The 26,383-nt window shown below is 46.7% G+C and overlaps 1 protein-coding gene across 1 annotated transcript in view; it reads left to right on the top strand.

The window, feature by feature from the left end:
• Positions 1-13,254, top strand: part of RNF144A (ring finger protein 144A) — a 250,799-nt gene extending 237,545 nt beyond the window's left edge. Inside the window, exon 9 of the mRNA XM_057497477.1 lies at positions 13,168-13,254. Coding sequence (XP_057353460.1) covers positions 13,168-13,239 — 72 coding nt within the window. The 3' untranslated portion in view covers positions 13,240-13,254. The remainder of the gene's footprint in view (positions 1-13,167) is intronic.
• Positions 13,255-26,383: the final 13,129 nt, after the last annotated feature.

The raw sequence follows: 26,383 nt of genomic DNA, 5'->3' as shown, positions 1-26,383 counted from the left end.
TTGCAGCAGTATATTCATTTTCCCTTAAGATAATATCTGATTATCTTTCTCTGGATGGCAGTGATAAATGTGAGAAGAGAAGGCTGGATATGTACAGACAATGGTGACAGGTTATCTTACCAGAAAACTGGGACGAACTGAACTGGAGCAGAAGACTTATTTTTCACACTGTTATACTGTTTGAATTTTTCACATGTATAATTTTATCCTGGAGGATGGAATGAGGTGTACATGTCTTCCACCTGTACCTGTGGAAACAGTGAGCCCTATCCTGTTCTTTAGCAAGTCTGTGAAGGAATGCACGGCTCTTTCATCTTGTTGGTATCTGTGGTTCATCTGGAATCTGCAGAGTGGCTGGGACGGAGCGGGTTCTTCCCTGTGTAATTAGGGGTTGCTCATTTTGGGGGAGAAGTGGATATGCTGGAGTTTAGAGAAGACTGGATTTTAGGTAATCACCCAGCTTGTTTGCACAGCTAAGTTTCACTCCCATTCAACAAAAGAGAGGGATGCACTGAAAAAGCATCATTGATGCAGTTATGAAACAAAAGCCTGTATTTCACAGCCTGACATGAATGAACAGTACACAGTGTTAGCAAATCTCAGTTCCTAAATCCCTCAGCGTCTAACCTCTTGACTAAAACATTCCATGTAATACTTTACACGCTTAAAATGTTGCATGTCTGCCTTTAATTCATTTCCTTTGAAATGTTCTTTCCAGGTGTTTTCATTTTCTTTTCAGTGCCCCTCAGAGAGGAACAAGTATAGGGGGCCAGGAGGTTGGGGTCAGGTGTGGGCTCTCCCTGAGAGGGTGGCTTGTCATTTCTCTCTTTGGGTTTCCGTTTCCTCCTCTGCAGTGGGAGGGACCTGGCTAAGGCATCTCTAAGGCCCCCCCCTGGCTTGCAGAGCTGACTGACACCTGTGCTCCTGCTCAGACTGAACGGCTGGGCCAGGCCCCCACTGTGCCTTCTCAGAGCTCAAGGGGAGGTTTACATTATTCAAGGAAAGGGTTCCCTGTGAGATTCATGAGGACTCTGTGCTCACCCTCCCCACCCCCCCACTGCCAAGTTTTGATTTAGGATAAACCCAGATGCATATGTAATCCACGGTTATTAAGGCATCTCATTATTGTTGTTGTTATTGATTTTTTAAGTGTGTTCATTACTCAGCTTCTAAATCCATTACAAAGAACAAATACATATTTAAATATTTATTATTATCCGAGATTGTGGTCATACACTTCCTCATCCTCCCACGTCCATCTGCTCCATGATTGACTGAACAGATGGGTGTTGCACCCAGTTCAAAGCCAGAATACAAGGGCTCTGTGTTTCAGATGAAAAGAAAATATGCACCAAAGGCAAAGGAAATACACAGTTTTATCATTTCTTCTCTTAGGTCTTTACATTTTAGTTGAGCAGGAATTCTGTAGTGTTCCATGAAATTCACAACTATAGTATATCAAAGAATACAGCAAAGAGAATAATGACCATTGAATTATTTAGATCTTCCCCCAGGGTTTCTTTGTTCCATTTGGCAGCACTATTCACTCAGGTTTCTGAGTTAGAAATGTTGTTGCCACCTTAAACTCCCGCGCCTCTTTTCATTCACCTTGGTTACTTAATTGATTCTGAATTCTAGGCACTTTTAAGTCTGCAATACGGCTTGAATCTATTCCCTCACCATCTCTGTTGCTTTGCCATAAAGTCCAGGCCTTCTGTTCTTCTCTTCAATGTATCTTCCAAAATCTCCACATTTCTGTACACAGATAGAGAATGCAGAGATGCCCTGAGAGCACAGAGCAAGAACCCTACATACATGACATGTACAGGCATAGACATATCAGTGAAGACTGCGTAGTCTTGGGGCACAGGATGGTGTGTGAGTCCGGGACAGAGTGAAGCCAACTTCTTCTGTCCTGAGAGGCAGTTTGGACTAAGTGCAGTGAGCCCAAGGGAGCCGCTGGAGGCCTGTGGAGACCGTAGGAATCCCGGGACTGCTTGTCCCTTATGGGAAGATGGCCTTGCTGAGGAAGCAGTTAACAGCGCTGGAGGGAGGAGATTGACTGTCACAGAAGCTAAGCTGAGGCATCCTCAGAGGCTGAGCTGCGAGCACGTGGGTGCAGCCAGAGAGGAGGGGGAATGAGAGGCTCCCATTCCGGTAGGATCAAGAGGAAGTAGCTATCAGAGGTGGAGAGAGAGCAGAGGCAGGGTCGGTGGGTGTCCAGGCTTCCCACTTGAACAGCTGGGTCCGTATTGGTGTCAGAGCAAAGATAAAGAATATTTAATTACCCATGGAATTCTCCTGCTCTAATGTTTAGTAATCAATAGGCAATTAATATAATGCAAGTTTTATTGACTAAGTAGCAGTAGCCTTATCTACTAAAGTTAAAAATGTGCATAACTATTACCCAGGAAATCTACCTCTGGACATCCTACCCTTGAGAAATATTCTTAAGGTATGCAGAAGAAGAAATGTAGGCTAATTTTGTTGAAGCATTGTTACAGCATAGAAAATTGGAAATAATCTCATTCACGAAGAGAGAAGTGATTAAATAAAATGCTGTCCTTTAATATGATGAAATGAAAAGGAATACAGTGGTGTGCTGGTCAATGTTTTAACAATGAGATCTCTGTAGGAGCAAAGTTCGGATTTGTAGCCTTTGATTTTTGTAGGGTAAATATTCCCATCATGGGCAATTTCAACCTACCAAGGGGACAAGGTGGTTGAGTGTGGAGTTGGGAAAAGGTGCATAAAATAGGCTTCCAGCAGCCAGATGAGCCGGCCCCATCATGCCACTGGGAATGAGCTACATCATTTTATATCAACACTGATCATTCTCAAAATACTAATGGTACATGAAAAATGCAAATTGTACAGTGATAGCATGAGAACATTTCAGTTAAAAAAAAAAAAAACAGAAATCAATATTATACATTCTCAAATGACATTATATATAGAAGTATTCCTGAAACAAAAAATGAAACACAAAACACAAAACAAAAAAACTTCTGGAGAGATCCCAGATTTCAATGCACATTTCCTCCAGGAGAGGCAGGTGGTGGGTGGAAGGAAGGTGAAGAGCAGAATAGATGGGGAATTCCACTCTGAGGGATGACAGCTTTATCTGGACGCTTCTAATATTTTAAGAAAGATACACTTATGAATTGTTTTATGTAGTCTTTTTAAAAGCAAAACACATAAAAAACCACCCAACTAAAAATCAGACCGTGTTTCTTTGGCTTTCTTTTGGGAATTCCGAGGTGCAAACCCTGTTTCCTGGTCTCCAGCGCTGGGTGGAGGGGGCCCTGATGAGTGGGTGGGGCTCATACATGGAGACGCAGGTTGGATGGAGGGGTGCAGTTTAAGCTCTCCATATCTGAGTCTTTTGAAACCAAAGTGCTGTCATGTGAACCTCAAGTTCTGGCTACACAGATGCTCCAATGTCTGCTGGCTTTTCTTGTCTGCTAAGACCAGAGCTTTTGTCTGCTTAGGGAAAATAAAATGGGTGTGCTTTTATGAAGCATAGGTTTGTGGGCTGAATGATTGTGACCCACTGCCCCAAATTCCTGTGTTGAAGCCCTGACCCCATTGTGATGGTATTTGGAGGCAGGGCATTTGGGAGGTGATTCAGGTAAATGAGGCCATGAGCGTGGAGGCTCCTCCTTAGAAGAAGATGCCCGAGAGCTTGCTGCCTCTCTCCTGGGCCATGCGAGGACACAGCGCGAAGGCAACCATCGCCAAGCTGGGAAAAGGCTTCTCTCCAGGAACCTACCCTGCTCACATCTTGATCTTGAACTTCCAGCCTCCAAAACTGTGAGAAATAAATGTCTCTTGTGTAAGCCACCCAGTCTGTGGTGTTTTGTTATAGTACCCCAGGATGACGAAGACAAATGGCTCATGTGATGTTCAAGAAAGAGAATTGAGAAATGTCAAAAGCTAGCCTCTGAAGGCTTGAAGACGGGTACAATCTAATTTACGACCTTGACGATGTCTTCAGAAAGGCCAACTATATGGAGCAGGACATTGTATCATTTATTTTATTCTAGGGGATGCGTGTGGTTTTGTCTCTGAAATATAAATGAAAATTCTGTTACCCTCTTTTCATGCAAAGGAAGAGGAAGAGATAATGAAGTAACATCGTTGAGACCCAGAATACTGGGCGCCACCAATCAGAGAAAGCTGCCCTGTAGGTCAGCACATCTGAGTATTTCCTTAGCAGACAACTGGGCTGCCCCTTCATGGGGGTGCAAAGAGTCAGAACGGGAGAGTGAGTTATTTAGGGAACATGACAGTGTAGCAACAGAAATAGGTCTAGTCTTCTTGCTGCAATGAGCAGTTATGGTAGAAAGTCCAGAAGGAAAGAAATTGCATTTAAAGGGGGGAAGTGCACGATGTGGGCTGGAAGTGATTGTGTCAGGTGCCCATGCACCAGCTACTCCGGCTTCCCTGGGCACCTCTTCCTTCTCTTCATCACAGCCACCGAAGCACAGGGTGATCCTCGTCTTGAAACACTGCATGTGCCGCCACACCTCCTTCAACAGCTGAATCCGCAGCAGGCGCTCCAGACCTCTGAGTCCTCAGGCAGCCCCCTCCCCGCTAGGGACAGTCCGTTCCTTTGGACTTTCTCCCCCTTGGTGCCCCTCTGTACAGGGCGGCTGGAGGCCCAGCCCCTGAAGCTGTACTCACCAGGATGCCTGAACCAAGCAAGAAGGGACCACAAGCTTTAGGACAGAGCCAAGGGCAACCTCCTTTCAATTCATTATCACTCTTGGGCATTACAGAGTTCGATGTAATCAATAGTTACCTGACATCTATTACGTAGTAAGATGTGGTTTCTATTACGGAGGAGAGACATACGCAGTTTTTATCATACAGTGAGAATGAAGGGAACGCATGTCAAGGGGCTAACAAATGGGCTGGGGGTTGGGGAAGGCCTCTTGGAAGAAGCCACAGCTGGAAAACCCACAAAGATATGCAGGATTTCAGCTGGTGGGGTGGAGGAGGGGAAGGGCAGTGCAGGGATGGCGGGTGATGGGAGCTGGAGCATTCTTCTTGAACTCAATACGTGTGCATTGAAATGACATACAGAAAAACAGGGCTCAATCCTGCCCATTCAGTGAGAAAAAAAAATGCCGAACCAATCGTTTGGCAAAAGGAAGACAACCAACTGATTCACAAATTTTGTTCTGTTTTCTAAGTGATCGCATTGATTTTGTGCACATTCAAGCACAGTTTACCTCTAAAGGTCCATTGTTTGGAAGAGCAGATTTCCCTTTACAGAAATAAAACAAATAGGTTTCCATTTGTCTGTGTGGGCAGCCTGGGATAGTATAAAGAGGCAATACAATATAGAGAAATTGCCATTCAGAGATATAATATGGCTCATCTTTGACTGTTTTCAGTGAAGTGGATGGAAAAGTGTCGATTGCCTTTGCCAGCAGGACGCACACCGCGGGGTCAGCGACACCGCTGTTCGCCTGGACAGATGCTGAACGCACCGCTTCGTTCAGGGCTCTTAATCTTTTCCAGCTGAGCAAAATGTTCAGCATGAACTTTTAAACATAGTGACACCTCATGTGTCCAATCTGCTGAAATTTGCAGCAGGAAACCAGTAATGGGGAAGCTGTGAAGGTTTGCAGTGATTAAAGTCTGCCAAGAGTCCACATTTTCTTCAGTAAAGTAAATATGGTTGACTTGGCAATCGACGATCCGATGGGAGGAGGTATTTTTTCTAACACGTCACCATATCTGGATTATTTGGATGGAGATGTGAAAGTGAAGGCTTGAAATGGTGATGTTTCCAGGGGCAAACTGGATTAAAAAAAAAAACTCACTCATTTTTCAAATTAATCAGTCTAATCCACACAACTCTAATCATTACATTGCAACATATGCCCTATTTTAGAATTCTTTACAAATAATATGATAAATAGGAAGTTGAATATAATTTATTGATGCAATTGAGAGGCCTTTTCATTTCTATCATGCTCATGATCCCTAATGAACTGGAAATTACACACATCCACACACATGACCTCTTGATGTGGTATTTTCCATTTCTACCTGGAAGACAGAGGTAAATGAGTGATTATGTGCCCATCACTGGTAATATTTCTAGAAGGGGAAGCCAGTTCCCTTCGACTAACATTAATTAATCGTCTGTATGAGAATAAGGGTGCAAAAAGCAATAAGCCCCTTCCTTCATGTTCTCACTGTGTGAGGGGTGAGAAAGAAATAGTCAGATGTGGTGAATGAAGTTTGATCACTGCCATGATCCAGTGATAGCCAGAGCTCTGGGAACGCGCAGTGAGGGGATGACCCCTCATGTCAGGAGAGGATTTCTGAGACGTGATGTCCCTGCCGAGCCCTGTGCTCCTGGAACTAAATGTATTGACTCCCCAGGGCCTGGCAAAATTTTTAATAAATAGATAATTGTTAAATATATATGAAATTGTTTGGGGATATTTACCACTCTATAAAAAGATCGCTTGTTAATAGGACAACTGGTGACACACATTTAGTCACAGACACTGCAATTCAGTCTACTCTCCCTGACTCACTCTTCTTTCTTTTTTTTAGTTTTATTATTATTTTTTATTGAAGTATAGTTGATATACAGTATTATATTGGCTTCAAGTACACAACACAGTGATTCAGCAGTTACATTATTAAATCCTCACCTCCGCTGGTACAGTTACTATCTGTCAACATAGAAAGATGTTACAGAATTACTGACCCAATTCTCTATGCTGTGCTTCCATTCCCATGACTAATTTATTTTATGATTGAGATTTTGTGCCTTTTTACCCCCTGCACCTATGTGTACCCACCCACCCCAACCGCTCCTCTGTGGTAACCACCAGGCACTTCTCAGGGTATATGAATCTGTTCCTGTTTGTTTGTTTGTTTTTAGGTTCCACTTGTAAGTGAAATCATGTGGTATTTGCCCCTGACTCACTCTGGACTTGACGCATGCCCCCCACAACCTGGTTCTTACCTCTGCTTCCCTCCTCCCTGCGTTTCATCTTTCTTTGGTGCCTCAATGTAGTCACCAAACTCTCCATGTCACCTGCTCCTAACATGACCCAGCCTTCACCTAAGCCCTGCTGTGGGTCAGCTCCGCTGCCCCAGCCCTTAGGAGAGGTCAAGGAGAAGGAATACAGGAACTGTGACCCGGCTGCAGAGAGTCCGCAGCACATGTTCACTGAGTAGCAGTGAATTCCACTTTGTCATGGTAAAGATGGCTTCATGTTTGGCTGGGTGTTTCTGATCCCCTCCACAGGTGTGTAAGAGGCTTGACTGTACCTGTCCTTTCCATTTACAGTGTGAAAAACCGAGACTCAAAGCAAGAAAACCCCAACCCAAAGTCGGTGGAATAGCAGCAAATAGGCTCTGGGTTTTCTGGCTCCCATTCCAGGCTCCTTTCTTTCTTTGTAACAGGAGGTTGTTCACCAGAGAGCAGCCGGGAAAGAGACGCTGTGTGTCACACAGGGAAGGGTCAAGGGCTCACAGCCAGTCCACCTGAGATCAGGCTAAACAGCACCCATCTTCCCAAGGAACGTCTAATCTCCATTTGTGGACATGTGATGAGAAGCTAAGGCTTTATTTCAGAGAACCAAATGAAGAGGTACGGAGGGTGGTTTTGACATTTTGGACTTGGTGCTGTAAGGCTTTGACGTCTGTGACCTCAATGATTGAAAGGTTTCGCCATGCTGTGAAGGGAGTGGGTGGCCAGCAGGCAGCCCCTGTCAGACACCGTGTCAGATTGGTAAGCGCGTTATCTGGTGCTCTGTCAGAATGCTCACGCTAGCTGGGCGCGATCTCCCGCAGGCATGGAGCACGGGCTGTGCCATCTGCTTGCTTTGGAAGCATGATCTTGAGCTCATACCCTACCCTGTGCCCAAGCCAGGCTTGTGACTTGCCCCAACATGCGGAGGACGTGTGTGCTTGGAAAGATGCCAGGCCCCCGTCTTGTGTGCACAGACCTTGGGGCGCCCGGGGACTGCAGAGCATTGCTTGTGTCTGGCATGGTCCTGGGCTCTGATAAATCACCATCGCTGTCCCTACCACCCATTCAGGGACTGCTTGAGCCTTGGTTGAGTGCTAATGTTTTTATAATGTGCTGTCTTTGTGACAGATTGGGATCAGAAAGCAGGCTGCTCAATGCCCTTTGTTTCTCTTCAAACAAGATTCTTTTAGAAATCACCACTCCCATCAAACCAGGGCGGTGTCTCTGCATGGCAGGGCCAACGGTGAGGGGGGCCCACACTGCTCCGTCAGCTGCTGGGGCTCACTGTCAGCGGCAGGACCCCCAGCCCGTGTGGGGGCGTGGGCAGGAGTCTGTTTTGATTAATGTTCAGTCCTTTGGGTGCTCTGTCTTTGTGTCTAAGAAGCACCAGGGCATTGCGGTGAGGATGGGCTGGAATCCTTGGCTATAATTAGTTGAGGAATCCAGTCCGACCAGGGTCTGTGGGCCTGGAATGGCCCAAGGGCTCCAGAAGCCCCCAGATGTGGCTCCCCAGGCCATTTACTCCCAGGAAGCTCTGGGAACATCACCAAAGCTCTGGGCCTCAATTTTTCCCCTCAATGAATAGGACCGTTTTTGACTTGTGGAATAATGAACATATTATGACTTTGCTTTTCCTGATACTTGGTTAGGGGCTTAAACCCTGGTTTCCTTTATGTTCAGATGCTTTGATGTCAGCGTGGTTCTTGCATAATGGCTGTTATAAACGAGGATGGATCCTCCTACGTCACACATTATTTACTGCATACACTTGATGTGGTGACCATATTTTTCTGAGCTTTAAAATCTGAACTTAGATAATTATTATTATCGTAATTACTATGAGATCATTATAGGGATAACAGTGTCCCCTGTGGGGACAGTGGCATGGCTGTGAAGATTGGAGATCTGAAATCCTCTACTTCAATGCCATCCGCCTTCTGGGCCAATTACAGGCATTCTGGCTTTAGAGTTCTTGCCTGGTAAGCACCGGACTTGACCACTTCCCATGCCAGGCAGCCTACTACCCTGTCATACAGCTGAAAATATCTGTGAAGGTGGAGAACTGTCTGATGGTTTACTACAGGGTTGGCAAACTTTCTGTGAGGGGCCAGAGAGTAAACACTTCTCACATGTTCTGTGGAAGCAGAGCCTGGGATAGTGAGGAAAATGCATATGGCTTGTTCCCGAGAAGGCCTAGGTTAAGTGTGGGGATGCAGAGCGACCCGCAAAGGGCTGACTGATGGCTGTGGTGGGCACTGCGAGAGCCTCTGCCTTATCACAAGCACCCTGAGAGGACAGAGATGCAAAGGAGTGCTGGGGAAAAGACCTGGGTTTTGAAGTCAGACATGTTTAAGTCCAAATGCAGGCTTTTCTGCTTAGAAGTGAGGTGGTTTTGGAAAATTCCACCAGCCCCTCTGAGCCTCATTTTCCTCCAATGTAAGCTAAGAGAGACAAATGAAATATCACTCTGAAGCACCATTGTTACTAAGGAGACGGTATGTATACAGAGCCTAATCCCTTCCTAGAGCAGAGTGGGGGCGGCTCCCCCTGCCCACCACGGGGCAAGTGGAGCACCCTACCCAGAGGTGAGTGCATCCCAGCCAGGCTTTGAGGCGTGCATGTGCATTTGCTGAGTGGCAGGGTGAATGTGAGCCCTTCCTTCCAAGCCGAGCATAAGAATGAGCTTGGCAGGTGTAGAACACACAGCAGTAGGATGGAGTGGTTCAAGGAGAAAGGAGAGGCAGAAGACCTGCCCAGAGGCCAGACCGGACTTTCAACGGACTCTCCTGGCATTTGGAAAGTCTTTCTTCTTGGAGAAGAGCTGACAGTTTGGGGATGCTTTTATAGCATTTCTCTGCTAAGTGCAGATTTTAACTCCTCTTCTCCTCTCTCCTAGCTTTTTGCCCAGAGGAATGTTTTGAAGGGGGCATAAATGAAAAGCATCCATTTTCTGGCTTTGATAGGTCCTTGGTGCTCCTGGAAAACAGCAACTGAGGGGGAGGCCAGCCTGCCTGCAGGGCTTGGCCCTGAGGAGTGTGCAGGGGGGAAGAGCAGTGGTGTGTGAGTGAGTGTGCACATGTGAGTGTGTGCATGTGTCTGTGAGTGCTGGTGTGAGAGGGCATGTGTGAGCACTCGAGTGTGTTGAGTGAGTGCTGGTGTAAGGAAGTGTGCATGTGTGTGAATGCATGAGTGTGGATGTGAATGTGTGAGTGTGAGTGCTTTGTGGGTGTGGGTGTGTGAGGGTACAGGGCACCCGTGTGCACAGCACGTGTGCTTGCAGAGGCAGGAGGAGCCCAGGACGGGGACCAGTCACAGCCCTTGGCGTGGGGACTGTGCCCCAGCTGCTCTGCCCACAGGTGCCCCCAGCAGGAGGGCTCCGCTGAGCAGCTGCCCAGGGCTTAACCACCTGCTGTGGCTTTGGGGGACAGTGCCCACTGGCTCCGATGGACCCTCAAACCAGTGTTGGAGAAGTGATGCCTCCATGTTTGGCATGCGGGTTCAGCACATGTGTACCGCCTCTGCACCCACCCAGCTGTCAGGAAGCAATGCTGAGAGGACAGGAAGTGGGGAGCAGGCTACACTGGGGGCCGGATGTTGGGGCACCACAGGCTTTGCCGGGACGTCTGTAGTCTGGAGGAAGCTCTGCCCAGAAACAGCTACACAGTACACAGGCTTCAGTGTTTGTCCCTTCACACTGAAATCCAAAGGGCTGAGTAGAAATTACCGAGTTTTTTCTTCACCTGGGAAGAAATCAGTGTTATGTATTGATCTGAAATGTGAAGCAGCCTCCATCAGGCCAATGCTGTTGAGGCCAGGGACACGGGGTGCCCGTATTACTGCGGGTCGCTTGCCTCCCGGTCAGCGTTGACCTGCCCCATGGCTTCCATGGAGAGATCAGCGCCCTGTGTGTGCTGCTGAGTCCAGCGAGGGAAGCGGTGAAGACTGCGCGAAGGAAGGAATGTTGAGAGCCTATTTGCTGATCACCTTCCATGTGCCAGACCTGACCTGGGCTATTGATTTGGTGCCAGCCTTACGCTGCTCAACCCTGCAATGTAGGTATTGCCTCCATTTCACAGATAGGAGACAAAGGCTCAGAGGCGAAGGAACGGGCCTGGGGTCACAGTGAGGGGGAGATTCAGGTTTGGAATGAATGTCTAGCTATCTGTATGTCTTCTACCTTTCCCAATGCATGGCAATGTCTCATTGAAAGATAGTGTTTCGAGGCAAGGATTTTGGGGGATAGGTGTGAGCACCTGCCAGTGTTCTTCACATGCCCTCCCATGAATGCATCCAGAAAACAGAAGAGCAGGATTTCATTCATTCTTTGAGATGGTAAAATGTATGCCATAAAGCAATTTTTCCAGGTAGCTGAACTTCACCTTTATAAGATCTAGATTTAAAACAAAAAGGCCACCCTACCATCACTGTTCTGGGAATCGTTGACATCCACCTATCCACAGGTGCATGCATCCGTTCATTCTGTACTCCTTCACAAACATCTGCCCATCCGCCGTGAATGCCTCTGCTGCAGGAGCCAAGAGAAAGCAGAATCACAAAGCAACGTGGCTAGTGCTGGAGTGTTGAAATGTCATATAACATTTTCTTGATAGATAATTATTTTGCCAGGCTCTGCTGTTCATTGTCACATAATATGCTTGCCTTCTTCTGGGATTTTAGGGAATTGGTGGCCATGCCTCCTATTTTCACAGGGCATCTGTCTAATCCTTTTCTAATTCATTGCTTTGCATCCATTTGGGTCTCTCTTTGCCCACCTCTAAAAGTGGTTGGGAAGTGGTGTGTCCCCACACTGTGCCAGCAGGCTGGCAAGAAGCACCTGGGCAGATTCTATAAAACCTGAATTCAGAGGTTCTGAACCAGTTAATTTGGGGTGAGCCCAGACCAGGGATGTGTGATGTCTTCACACTTCCCCAGTGAGCTGATGAGCTGTCATATTTGGGAGCCTTAGACTTGAACTCATGTTACTTCATTAATGTCCTAGTCATTTTCTTATATTTATGTGTATGGGTTTAAAGAAATCAGTCCAATAAAGAACAGTTATTTAATGGGTATTAAAAGAAATCTGATTATTTCTTAACCATTTTCAACCTACACTGTTCTGAGAAACACCACCACCTGTCAAAGGTGCATGTTAAGTAGGTTTCAGTGAAGCACAACAGACCTCAAGACTAAGGTCCTTGGCATTTCCCCCACAGCTGAACAGTACATAGCTGTGTTCGTCAGCTTGGCTGCCGTGACAAACAGCCCCCAAACATTACTGGCTTATACAATAGATGTTTATTGCTCATTCATGGGTCTACAAGTTTGCTGTGGCTCTCCTGGGCTCTGTTCGGCTAAGCTCGGATTGGTTCCATGTTGGAGGTCAGGCTGCGTCATCCAGGCCCCAGGCTTTGAAGTAAACCTACTGTCCAGAGGATGTTAGTCTCATGAGAGAGCACAAAAGCTCAGGAGGCGAGTGTGGGCTTGGAAGGCCTCTATATGTGTGCACTTGGACTTGGTGTAAGCCATGTCCATTCTCATGCTGTTGGCTGAAGAAAGTCACTTGGCCAGTGAGATCGGAGCCTGTGCTTCTTGCACTGCAGGGGTGGGAAGAGAACACTGATGATCAATGATGCAATTTACCCCAGCAGGGAGTGGCTGAGTCCTATGTAAGTTAGGCTCCCATGAATATCACACCAGAATCTTTGGACTGGTTGAGTGTATATCTTAAAGGTCACCATGCATTCCTTACAATCTCCTTAATCCTCCAAGGGACATGTTTTTCCTTCTTTTCTCATTTAAAAGTCTTCATTGCAATGCAGTAATTGACTCAGAAAAATGTTCACCACTTACCCTGGTTTCAAATTATTTCATAAATATGGCTACTAAAACATGAGCACAGAAAATTTTAGTAGTTTTACCTGTTTGTTAGAACAATTCAGATTTATATTTTTCTTTTTTCATTTCTTTATTTTACATGTATTTAATTAATTTTTAAAATTACAAATATATAGAAGTATGACAAACATACTGAGCACAAATGCAAGATGTTATAGTAGGACACTGGGTGGGGGTGAGGGCGTAGGAACTCTCTGTACTTTCTACTAAATTTTTCTGTAAATCTAAAACTGCTTTCACAAACATTGTATTAATTTTTACAGATGGGAACTTGTCAAGAAGACACAGGAACCGTCTTGAAGGTGCTCCCCCTGGGTAAGTCTGGGATAATTTGAACATTAAAAAATAATGATAGGCATAAATAAATTGAATGAAATAGTAATTTATGAGCCCATGAAATATAATGAATGAGTTAGTGAAAAGCGCTTCCTTACAATAGAGGCTAAATGATAAATGTAGAAGGAATGGTAGGAAATCACCATTGGGTGACCATCACAGTAAGGGTCGATCAGGGCGGGAGCCTCAAAGAAGGCAAATGCGTGTGGGTATAAGTTTTGTGAGGAACAGGGTATTGATATGATGTCACTCCACAAAATGCTAATCCACGGAAGGGGAAAAGAGATGACTGTGTAGTGGAGGACCTGGCAGACACCAACGTGACCAGGCAGTCAAGGAAAGCCCAATGGGTGGACATCATGCCTCCTGACGTGATGTGCTGAGAAGAGCGCAGCGTTATTTCCATGGGGTTTCTGCTAAGAAAGCGTGATGCGAGTCTGCCCCTGCAGGGGGCATGACACAGGTGGGGGTCACCCACAGAGGCTAAGGGGTACCGAGGCATGAAAACTGCATGCTGTGCACATTCCTGGATGGGATTCTGGGCCAGAAAGTAAAATGAGATATTGTCAGAACAGTTGGGACAATTGGAATGGCATCTACAGACTAGATGTTACTGTGGTGTCCATGTTGGTAGCCAGACCTGGGGAGCTGGTGAGTGATGATGTTTTGAACAGACCCTGGAGTGTGTAGCGTTGATGGGGTTTCATGGGGTTTCATGTCTGTGCCTTGCTCTCAAATGGTTTAGGAGGGAAAACATGATAATGAATTTCTATACTTACCCACACACACACTCACGGAGCCCCCGTGGTGGAATCTCACCCTTTAGGGAGTCTGGGTGAAGGGGGCCAGGGAGGTCTGAGCCTGGGCTGCGGGACTCAGAAGTGGGAGCATGGAGGGTCTGGGCCGGCAGGGGATTCCTCACGGAGAAGGCAGCGTATGTTGAACTTGAAGAATGGAGAGTATTTAGAAAAGTGAAGAGAAGAAGGAGTGACACTGTTGTAGAGACGAGCACATGAGCAAAGGCTGGGCCTTGGAGTCTGGAACGCACGTGGCACGATCAGGGAATGACAAAGAGCCGGTGGGGTGATCATGGTGGCTCTGTGCTTGGGGGCCCCAGGGGTCACGTGGGGGGGAGTGCAGAAAGAGCTGTCCTTTTCGGGCTTCCCCACTCCTTTCTGCTTTGAGGAACTGCCTGTACCCCCCTCCGTGTGTGCAGTGGAGTGAGCCTATGTGAGACTAGCTTGTCTCCACAGCCCATCTTTCTGGAAATAGCTGTTAGTTGGGCTGGTCTCATGACCCAGGGGGAGCACCAGGGTATCCTGGGCTTGCAGGGAGGACGCTGGGGAAAACGTGCATCTCTTCTGGGCCTCTTAGGCTAGGAGGATGTGAGTCTGAGGTTGACGAAAGTACTTTGCCCAGTGCTGAGAACAATGTGGATTTTTTGCAATTTCAAACTTCCATGGAAGTGACTTCCCTCCTTTGAGACACTATTCGTTGTTCTGGCTTGGTGTCTGCTGACTTCTTTCTACTGTTTCTCTGAGTTCTAGCTCTTATATCTACTGTGTTTTTTTTTTAAGACTCTTAAGCTTATCTGAGCTAGTATTATGAATTGTTCTATAAGTGTATGCTTTGTTTCCTCAGTTCTGTTGTAGATCCCTAGGAAGTGATCAGTAAATACTAGATAAATTAATAGAATTCCATAACTATATGCACGTGTAAGGCCTAGAGCTGGGGCACAAACCCCTGGACTTATCAGTGGGTAACACAGCGAAGACTGTTTGGGAGCCCCGCAGTATATGGGCCTCGGTTTCATGACGCCTGCCATCTTCAGGCACCTGAAGCATCTCTAAATCCTTGGTGTTAGCATCCTCTCGGGTTTGGGCGGCAATCTCTTAGGAGGCAGAGGATCTCTCAGTCCCATTGCTCCTCCGAAGCACATTGCATTAGGGAAGTGCTGAGCGCAGACGGGCTTAAAAATCACACATGGGAACTGTGGAGCCGACGGCAAGTCAAACTGCAGACACACGGGCATGTTACTGCTCCTGTGTAATTTGGCCCAGAGTCGCTCCAGTCCAGAAAGTCAGCCAGAAAGAGGGCTCATTGTCCTAGCTGAAGCCACGTCCACAAGTTCTGTGGCGGAGTTTTGCTCTGGCAATCACAGGTAAAATGATGCAAAAGAACCTTATTTATAGGTAGCATAGATTGTGCAAAGCTATCCCCCAAAGGAGCAGATCAGGATACAGTCATTCAGCTGCCAGAAGCCTTGAGCCAGGATCCATTTTGCTTCCTCTATGTCTTGCTGTATATACCAGTTTAAATCACAGAAGTCACTTGCAGAAAGATTTTTAACATTCTTCATGAGGAGGATTGCTGCTCTGGATGGAGGTACAGAGGGGTAGGATTTTTTCTAATATACAAGATTTACAATTTAATTTGAGTTAGAGAGTGAGAAAGGCCAGAATTGGAAAATAATGAAAATCCTTCTCACAGAAGACATCATTTCAAGTAAAGAACAGTAAGGAAGAAAATACTTCTTAAAAGTGAAAATACACCTACTAATTGAATTGGTCCAGTGCCATTTTGGCCCTTTATTTTCAACAAATAAAAGAAATACACCTGGTTTCAAAGAAGATCAAACTTATAAAAATAAAAAAGCATGTATAACTTACAAAATTGTAACAAAAGGCCACACACTTCTAATTAACCCAAAGTCAGAGATTCCAGATGAATTTAGGAAGGCTTTTATTCTTCAACCATGTGTAAAAATTAAAGAGAGACATATGAGGGAAAACAAAATTTAAGAAGTATTTCCACATTTTAAAGCAAGTTACTAGAGCATCTTTGCTTAGCCGGGAAAGGTGATGGTCCTATTACTGTTCTGTGACTCTTAGCTGCACACCCATCTCCAGCCTATTTATAAGAGGAGAGAGAAAGTCTTATTAGTGAGAATTCCAGGGAGATATTAGCAGTAGAGGGATCCGTACAACTCTTAGTGTTTGGAGGACAGAGACAAATGTGTCAGAAGCAGGCATTAGTTTCTAGACTAGAAAGGTCCAAAGGGATGAAGTCCTCTGGACCTGCCCTGTGTCAGAGCAGTTGGAAGGCTAATATGACAGCACACTGTATTTGGTACTATTTATGAGGTATTTCCTTTGGACCAGAGAGGTCCCTGCAGAAATGAGCTAGACTTGGGACATTCTGAAAAGTCTCTACCACCCAAACTATCTTGGGCACGATGACCTCAGCACAAATGGCTTATCTCAAACAGGCCCTGAGACAGGTTTGAGGGGCCAGATATAGAAGGTGGGCCTGCCTCAGGGATGGTGAATGTGGAGGAACACTGGGCATCCCCAGAGCCCTTAGTTCACGGGAAGAACCAGAATTTGAGCACCTGCCCCACAGAAGAAAGCCAACTGATGAGGGCGAGAAGTCAAGGGTGAGCTGCGCTTTGTTCATGATTCTGTATAATTGTATTGTACATATATTATAGAATATAATTATGTAGATGTCATTCCCTCTCTGTCTCTACATCTACTGGGAGAGGAGATGGAAGGGGCTGATCTTGGCCCTTTCCTGATCCTCATCCTCAGAATCATGGACCTGGCCTGCCTTGAAGGGTGAGGGAAACCCTTCGTGTTGGAAGAAAGACTGAAGTTTTGATATGAGACTTGACTGGACTTTTTAAAACCTAAAAGTGAGAGTATCTGAAAGTAATCAAATGACGGGACTGTGTTTTATTGGTGAGGAAGGGAGAGAACATAGAGCAGGTTTGAAAAGCAGTGGGGGGAAAAATTAAGTTATAAGTTGCTTTGACGCTAATTGGGTCTGTCTGGTGTGTTTAATAAATAAGTTATGGAATGAATACATACGTCAATGCTCTGGGGTTTGGATCAGACACGCCCTACTTCAGATTGCTCCCGAAAGACCCAGCACTGACATTTGTTTATCATAAAGCATGATGTATGCTTCTGGAGGAAGGAAGAGGCTCTTGTCATCTCCCTCACCCCCTAACCCAGGGCTGCTTTCCATACGAGGTTCCCTGTGAGCACCCATCATTACAGAGGGGTCATTCAGGGAGGCTAGGAGCCCCCCAAGAGTCTAGGCTGGTGGGGGGCCTCTGTGCTCACCTGGGTGATGGAACTGGGTTCACGTCAAGCTCTTCACCAGGAGAGCCTTCCAGCTTTCTCTGTCTTCTTGAACCTTCCCCGCATCTCACGTGTAGTTCAAAGCTTACACCTTCTAAGAATATTTTTCTGATGAGCCCAACCTACAGAGAGTAGTCCTGAAATCTCATCGCACCTACTCTGAAATTCACCTATAGCTCGTGGTCCAGAAGACAGCTGCACATGTGGTGTGCTTCTTAGGCGAACTTTACATTGGACAAGAAGAAGAAAGATAACATACCTCTGAAGTTTTGTTACTTATGTCCTTTATAATAAAAAGATTGATATATGTATTAATCAGTTAATCTGGCACCAGTTTATGAATTAGGCAGGGAGGAGAAAATGAAATGCTCTTTGTCTAGATAGAGCCTATCAGGTGCTCTACACCTACTGTGTCCTCATCTTGCTGTCGTGTTAATGCTTCAAGCATTTAGCATCACCCCTGCTTCACCTGTGGGAAAGCTAAGGTGACAAGGAAGGGGGAGGGATTTTCCTAGGATTACAAAGATAAAGAATGAAGCTGTCATTTCAGTTTAAGTATTTATTACTTCAAAACTCCATGCTTTATACCAAAGGTTGCAAATTACAGCCAAAATGGACCCTTAGCACAATGTCCAGCACATGGTAGACACTGAAGATATATTTATCAAATGAATGATAAATACAAAACACAAGAATGAATGAGCTATTACAACCTGAATCTCCAATTCCTTATTGGAATACATGGTGTGCTATTTCATCATCCACAATTTCAGTATTAAATTGGTATTATAATCAGCCAGCTCAAAAAACAAACCTCTTGTATTGTAGCTGGAATCAGGGGAGACTTAAGAACCAAAGGTATGCACGTCCTACTGAAATAAAAACTATTTTTGTCGTTTCTTTTCTGATTTTTGCCCACATGTCAGGTAATTGCTGGTCTCTGAGCAGCCGGCCAGGTGCCTTCAGATGCACAGTTTAAGGCGGCCTCACAGTGCCTTCTTTTGTGGAAGGGAGAAAGAAATCTGCCTTTGGTTTGTTTTTTTCCTTCTTTTTCTCTAACTCTTTTATTTCTTGATTCAACATATTTTGTGTACCCGAAGGGAATGCCCTGGGCTTGGACTACTGAGATGCAAAAGTAAAGGTTTCCATCCCAGAATCTTGCACATATAGAGCAAAAAAATCACAGATGCACATTTCAGGTCTGTGCTCTTTGGCGTTTCTCAGGGCAGAGCCCAGGGACCCTCACTTTGCCTTTGTGTGAGCGACGTGCTCCCTTCTGTTCGCGCATTCTTTGTTTCGGCCCCAGGTAGATGCCAGTCTGTGCATGAGCTAACGTGTGAGCACTGCACAGCGAAGTTGTTTTTCTCTGCAGATTGTGTAGGTGTTGCAGCTCAGCCCACACAGCCCACCTGCTCCAATCTCTGTTTCATCTTTTAACAACTGGTGTTTGTAACAGTGGTGCTGACGCTGGGTTAGTTACTGAAGCAGGAAACAGCCAGGTTGGTGCAAGTTACTGGCCTGCTGAGGGGAACTGGGGCCAGCTGTCCAAGTGGCAGCAGCCAGACCCTCTGCCTGGCAGAGCAAAGAAAGGGCCTGGACCTTGGCAGGGCCACGGGTGAGGAGAGAGGTAAGCACAGGAAATCACGGGGCTGTGGGGGCCACTCAAAGGCATAACGGGGCGCAAACCTCTTCAGCATGCAGTGTATGGGGAGCATGGTGGGTCTGACTCTGTGCATGTTTTCACAGGACATTTCAGGTTTTTTTCTCCAAGAGAAGTGACCTAGTGGGACAATGACACAGTCTGTGGCTTCTATGTGACCCCTTAGTGTACATACACTCCGGGTAGTTGTGAGGCCCAAGGAGGGCTCTTTGATAACTTACTGTTTTCCCAGGGAGAACTGGGGAATCCTGATTAGTGGCCATGCCCCAGATGTCAGCAGCCCGTGGTGATGCCTTCCTGCCGTGCAGCCCCTGCCCCCTGGAGGCCTTCCCAGTCAGCCTGTTCATCCCCCGTGCTTCTCCATCCACATCACCGAGCCTCCTCGTGTCTTCTCTGGATTCACGTTCCAGGCGCTCAGGACAGCCAGCAGGTGTGCTGTGTGAGCAGTAATGATGTTCAGGGAGATTTTGGCCCATTCTCTCTGTGGGCTTAGGATAAGTTCGTCTTCTCCACACCATCAAAACTGAGCACATCCACCTGACTTGCTGTGGCCAGTGAAATGTGAGGCAAAATAATATATATTGCTTCCAGAGATAAAAGCTTAAGAGCTTTTTTTTGCTTTGCCACATGCTCATGTCCTTCTGCCGTGGGGACCAGCAGTGTTCTAGAAGGTGACCCTCTGTCAGCCAGTGCCCTGGGGGAGGTCACTGAGGAGGGAGGGCCTGTCTCTGCAGGAGGGAGGATGCTGAGCATGGAGCAGATGTAGTTTGTGGTCTAAGCCTCACCGACGACTGCAGTCACCTGCCTAAGCCCAGCCCATCTCCCACACTCTGGAAGCATCAGTCCCCTTGTTTTCTGGGCTCTTGTGCAGCCAGGCATGAACATGCCATCCAGACCTCACCAAATTCAATGATGCCTCCGAGCGATATTTCCTACACCACCCATCAACATGGTCCAGGAGGGGTGCCTCCAGCTAATGGTTAAATGTCTCTGCAAAGCAAAATTGGTATCCTACAAACTCTGTGTTCCCCAGGGTGGTTCAGGAATACATCTGGGAGTGTTTTAGATGTTCAGAGTGTTTAGAGCAGGTGTTGGCAAACTGTGGTCACGGGCCCCAATCTGCCCCATCGTCGCCCATTTCTAAGTAAGGCTTTGTTGGGCCCCGACGTGCCCATCCGTTTACACGGTGTCTTTGGCTGATTTCATGTTGCAAAGGCAGAGTTGGTACAGTTGTGAGAGAGCACTTAGGGCCCCACAAGTCCAAAACTATTTACTAGCTCCCCCTATATGGAACACATTTGCTGGAAGAATCGTTTGAAATCTTCCAAATATGTTGACTTTCTTGACCCAACTCTCAGGAAGCATTTAGTTGAGCACGTCCAAGGTCATGTCTCCAGAAAAGAGATTAAACTGAAGCTATTTTATGTGCTAGGTAGAGTGGCTGTGGTGGCAGGCGTCGTGATTACTGGGCTCTGGAAGGTGAGTAGCAGGCCCTTCGCCTGGAGCTCAGCTCTCTGCGTGTGTCTCATTCCTGCACGGCTGGGATCAGGGTCACGTGCGCCTATCTGGTGAGATGTAGGATCTGAAAGCTTTGGACAGTTCCTTTTGTTTGGGTCCTTCTGTTCCTCCTTTGTGCCTGCCTCCATCAGGCCTGAGCTTAAGGATGGTCCCTCGGGGTGGTTCCCCAACTCCGCCCCATTCCCATCCAACACCTGCCGTCGGCCACCCTGTCTCACTGGCAACATCCCCCTCTCTTGCTGGCCTCCTGGTGTCACAGAACCAGATCAGAGTCTGCTGCCTTGACAACCTACATCCTGAGGACCCGGCACCAGGCCTACTGCAAAAAAGGGTGCCAGGAGACACTTGAGCCCTGGGGAACACAGCTCGCATCGTAAAGGCTGGGGTTACAGCATGCAGCTGATCATGGCCTTAGGACTGTAAAACCACGAAACCCGGGGCCATAAAGATGTCACGTGCTTTATTTCTCTATACCAAGACTAAAGAGCTTATGACCAATAGAGCTTATGAACTCCGGTTCTGCTTACAGAGGATACGTAGCTCTTCCAGCCCAGGCACTCATGCCCCCAGAGTAGAACCCAGTTGCTTCCTCTTTGGGAACTACTCTGTCACATTCAGGTCCTTGCCTTCGCCTTCCTTCCTCTAAGGGGATCGGATGTTGTCTCAGCTCTGGATGACAGCTGTCAACGAAGAGCGTGGTCGGCCTGACCTGCTGCGAGGTGTCCCCGTGGACCCCGGCTGGTCTCACTGCAGATCCAGCTGACGCCTCACCACTCTGCCCCCAGCCTCCAGCTCCCGGGGTTCCCAGGCCCATAGTCCTGCAGCTTCCTGTCAGGGACTGCTGCGCCCTTGGGACCGCTGGCCAGCTTTCATGCTTTGCCATGCAGGCGGCGGGTGCGGCTGGGCGGAGCTCGGCATCCTCCCCCGGGGTGGCTCGTGTGGATTCTGAGGGCTCTGGGCCCCCATCGCCTGAGTCCGCTGTTCACGTCCTGGTGGAGGAGATAGGACTGTCTGTAAGGATCCAGGTCTCCTGGGGATGCCTTGGAGAGCCGCCCAGTGCCTGTCCGCTGTGTGACCCCCCAGGTTATCCGGGATTCCATTTGTCCTGCTCTGCCACCCGCTCTGGGCCTCGGACAGGGGACAGGGCTGGACCTGGTCATCCTCAGAGTCACATGGCCTCTCAGTCATGTCTTTTCTGAACTTCCTTCCTCCTAGCTGGAGGCTGATTGCTGCGCTCTCCCCAGAGGTGGGAAATGTCTTACCCTATCAGCCTGTGTTCTTACAGAGAACAGTTTGGTATAGACATAAGCTCATGTCCTCAGGGTCTTAGTACATCCTAGAGGACAGTTTTCTCTTCTTAGTGTTTGGCTCCTGATATAAGAGCTAGCTTTTCACAGTATGGTCTCCAGAGTGAGACCCAGGAGTGTCCTGCAATACTGACGCCCAATGCCGTTCCTTTCTGTGATCCCAGTCCTCTGAAAGGCATAGTATATATCTAATTTAAAAAGAAGGAGCCCAGACACTGCCCTCTAGAAGCCCACAGACTAGAGGAACAAACACATCTGAAACAGATGGCTCCAGTGCCAGGGGGAGCCTCCAAGGGGCGACGTCACACTGCCTCCTGTGCTAAGGCAGAGACACCCCTACCCCCGCCCTGCCTCGGCTTAACTGACAGTTTTCTTGTACCCTGTTTGGGCGGCTGTATTTCCTTAGCTTCCCTTAGTGGCAATGCTTTCCCCAAAACTATTATTACATTGGAAAAAAATATTTATGAAATGCTTCTGGTTGGCAAAGCATTGTTCTCAGTGAAGTAGATGAAAATCAGGCCTCCAGGAGATACACGGTGAAGGCCACTGCGAGGAGAAGGCTTCAGCGGTTCAGGATGGATTTTTTAAGTGACTGGGGCAGATAATAATTCTGGAAGCCCAGGATGGAATGGTCCACTGAGACAGAGAGCTTTCTGGAGGTCCCTGTGGAGGGAATCTCCTTTTTGCAAGATGCTGAACTTACCCTGCCAAGAGACACCAAACCCCTCTCCACTGGGAGCCTGGAGTCCCCAGAATCCATCCCTGAACTAAGCCCGTAATTCACCCATGAACTTCTCTGCTACCGTTTATCTGAGCTTGATCCTTGCTTCCACGTGATCTGCTCCTTGTCCACTGGCATCTGTCCCATCTTGGGCTGCAGGGCCTTGAGGAGTCCTGATTTGCTGTCCTACTTTTCCTTCAGGCCGTGTGAATCCTCCTTCCTGGCTTCTGCTGCTCAGGCTGCTCTCCTGCTGCCCTGGGCTCGGCTTCCCTGGAGCCACAGTCACGCATTTTTCTCCAGTAGCCAAAACCCATGCTCCCCAGTCTGCCTGTTTCCCTGGCTTCCACCCCAGGGAGTAAACAGCCGAAGCCAGATAGGTGATGTGATGCCCAGTGGGATTTGGCCTGGAAGAAAGAATATTGCGCAGCGATTCAGCAGATGATTGGTGCTTCCTACGCTCTTCTGCTGGTGTGAGGACAGAAGTCTCAGCAGGAGGCTGAACTTTCCACATTCTGAGGACACTCAGGGTTCAGAAACATGGGTATGGCCGCATCCTTGGTTGATGACAAGCCCTGCCACGGAATCATAAACACAGACTCTGGCTACTGAGGGTGACGTAAGAAATCCCCTTGACTAAATACCTTCATTCTCCCTTCCTTTGATACGGAGCGCAAAGGCGGGAAGATCTAAAGCAGTCCATTTTGCAGGTGGAGAAGTGTAGGTAAAGACAGATGACATGACTTATCCAGGACAAATACTGGTTTCAAACTTGGCTACATATTATAATCATGTGAAAAACATTAAAAATGCTGCTTCAAGGGTCCTATCCCATAGATGCTGATCTAATCGGTCTGGGGTGCTCCAGGGGTAGTGAGAGTTTGAAAGCTCTCTAGGTGATTCTCTTGTGCAGACAGGACAAGAGCCCCTAGCTCATAAGAGCTAAGACGAAATTAAACACAGGTGTTCCAGTCCAAGGCCTAGCATGGGCAATTATTTTTTAAGATACGGGACCTGGATTTTTTGCATGTCACAGTGTCACAGAAAGTTGGAGAGAGAATCCCAAGGCCATGTGCCCACCTATCAGTGACACCCAGTACTGTGTCTATGGTTTTTACCAACATTTTTAAGCTCTTTCCACAGCTCAACAATAATTCTTAACTTCCAACTCTGGGGAGTACTCCTCGGCTTCAATAGACTCTGGAGAAATTGCAGTGCTTTTTTTTTCATAGTGTAGGAAACTTAAGGATTCATTAAAAAAAGAAAAAGTATGCTTTCTGTTGCCAGACAGAAAATGTATATACATGCCCATAAGGTCATTTGGGCAGAACTTTTATTTCAACACACGAGCCTGTGGAGTCGGTGTGGGAGGAGAAACCACGGAGACGCGGGCTAGCGGCATGAATTAGCAGCACACACCCCTCCTCCCCTCGGCTCCACAGGCTCTGAGACTTCATCAGGACACAGAAATAAGCCCTCGAAAACCTGCAGCCCTTTTGAATTTAAGCTGCTGCCAGACTTTCCTAGCAGAACCTTAATATGTTAGACAACAAGGTAGAGGTGAGGCCAACAATCCAAAAAAACAGTAATTGGTGAAGATCAAGGCACAGCTCAAAAAGGCCAATAAAAGGTTCTCAAAGGATGTAATCCTCTCCCAGGAATGATAACTGAAGGGAGCTTCAGGATTCCTTTACAATCAGATCTGTCTGGGATTCTTCACACAAATAGCTTAGCAACTGGGCAACTTTTTGCAATTTTCTGTGGCATTTTTACCTTCTCTGTTGGTTAGAAATACAAGTCTGTCTACGGGGTGACATTAAGGTGTTTTCTAAAAACATCACAAGCAGATAGGACTTCATCCTATCACATCTTTTTCTTTTGAAAGGAGCACATATGCAGCAGATTCTGTCTATATGCATTTGCACTGACACATCCATATTTAATTATGCCACAGCTGCTACCAAAGTCCTCTACCCAAGTATTTTAATTATCGTAATACTATTCTGAAGAGCAGATTATTTCCTCACTGAGAGCTTACCGTGTCTTATAAAATGTCCCCTGAACATTCCTCTGTATATCAAGGTGAATTTCTTCCTTTTCTCTACTCTGATAGCTTTTTTTCTCATCCCAATTAAAGCATTTACCATCTTGCATTATATTATGATTGACATTCTACATTTTTGTTGTTCTGCTAGTTTGTGAGTTCCTTGAAGACACCTACCATGGCTTTAAAACACTTACCCTAGACTATCAGGATGCAGAAAATCAGGAGAGACTTGTTGAACTGAGCAGGGTCACTGGATCCATGCCATTCTTCCTAAAGCACAAGCTGATGCCTGCCACGCTTTGCTGGAGGCCCTCAGGGGAAGCTTCCTCTTTGACAGGTGAAAGTCTGTGTTCTGTGACACGGTGCCTGTTCTGATCAGCACCCAGGGTATTAGTTTCCTGGGAGGTCCCATAACAGCACACCAGAGACTCGGGGGCCTGCACAACAGAAATGGATTTTCTCGCAGGTCTGGAGGCCAGAAACCTGAGACAGAGTCATTGGTGGGGTCGGTTGATTCCAATGGCTGTGAGGAGAGTGTGTTCCGGCCTTTCCCTGGGGCCTGTCAGTGGCCGTCTTCATGCTCACACAGCCTTCTCCCTGTGTGCCTGTCTGTCTCCAAGTTTCCCCTTATACCAGCCCCAGTCATATTGGATTAGGGCCCACCCTAATGATCTCATTTTAACCTGACTACCTCTGTAAAGACTCTACTCCCAAATTAGTTCTCATTCTGAAGTAGAGGGGTCAGAACCTCAACACATTAATTTAAGGGAACACAGTTCAACCCGTGCACCTGGATCCCAGCACAGAGCACCATTCTCAGCTAACGTGTGTGAGAGGAACAAGTGACACAGGTTGTGAGAGGACTTCTCCCTTGTCAGTCCCAGCAGGGCGACAGCAAGGGGCTGTGCTCGGAGGGACCGAGGCAGTGCCATGTTCGGTATGCAGCATATCCTATGGACAGAACTGGAGCGTGTAGGGCCTCCCTTCATGTATTTGCCCACCTACTCCCAAGGGAATCAGGGGGTATAATTTTAGCTTGAAATACAAGAGAGAAGAAAATTAATTCCTGGGTTTTCAATAAGATAGTAAAAGACTCCCAAAAAGCTACTTGAAATAGTTCTGAAGAAATAAGAGGAAAGTTTATCAATTTCCCGAGTGGAGAGGACCCAGCACAGGGTGCAGACAGTCGCTGCAGGGGGCAGGAGTGGGTGAATGGATGGAATCAACATTTTAGAAATAAGTGCAGAAGGGATTTTATGAAGATACAAAGAATTCAATAATATAGAAATCTATTCAGTAACATAAAAGGTCATTCCATATTAGAATTGGTAGATTATCAAGCAGTACATGTTTCTACTGACCAGGGAAAAGAATACTTACTACTATTCCTGAATCCTCCAGAAATTTGTTATAGTCTTACAACGTATAGCTTCCATATGATGAGAAATAAAATAACATCCCAAAGAGGAAAATACAATTAAATAACATCAAAATGGTAATTCATTTTCCATATATAAATATGTATGAATGGTGTGTTCATCTGTATGTAATGGATATTAGTCTTTAGAAATGAAGAACTACATTAGGGCTTATAATATATACCTCAGAATGGAGATATATAAGTTTTAGATGAGATTCTGAGAACCAGATAAGCCTGTGTTAGTCTGTATTTTAATTAATTTGCCATGTAACCAATGGTTTCAACATAACTGAATTGTTTTATACCTGAAAATACAGCTGGGGTAATC

The sequence above is a fragment of the Manis pentadactyla genome, chromosome 2 (genome assembly GCF_030020395.1).
Source record: "Manis pentadactyla isolate mManPen7 chromosome 2, mManPen7.hap1, whole genome shotgun sequence".
Taxonomy (NCBI): Eukaryota; Metazoa; Chordata; class Mammalia; order Pholidota; family Manidae; genus Manis; species Manis pentadactyla.
The sequence above is the reverse complement of the archived record's forward strand: the minus strand, read 5'-3'. Positions and strand labels throughout refer to the sequence as shown.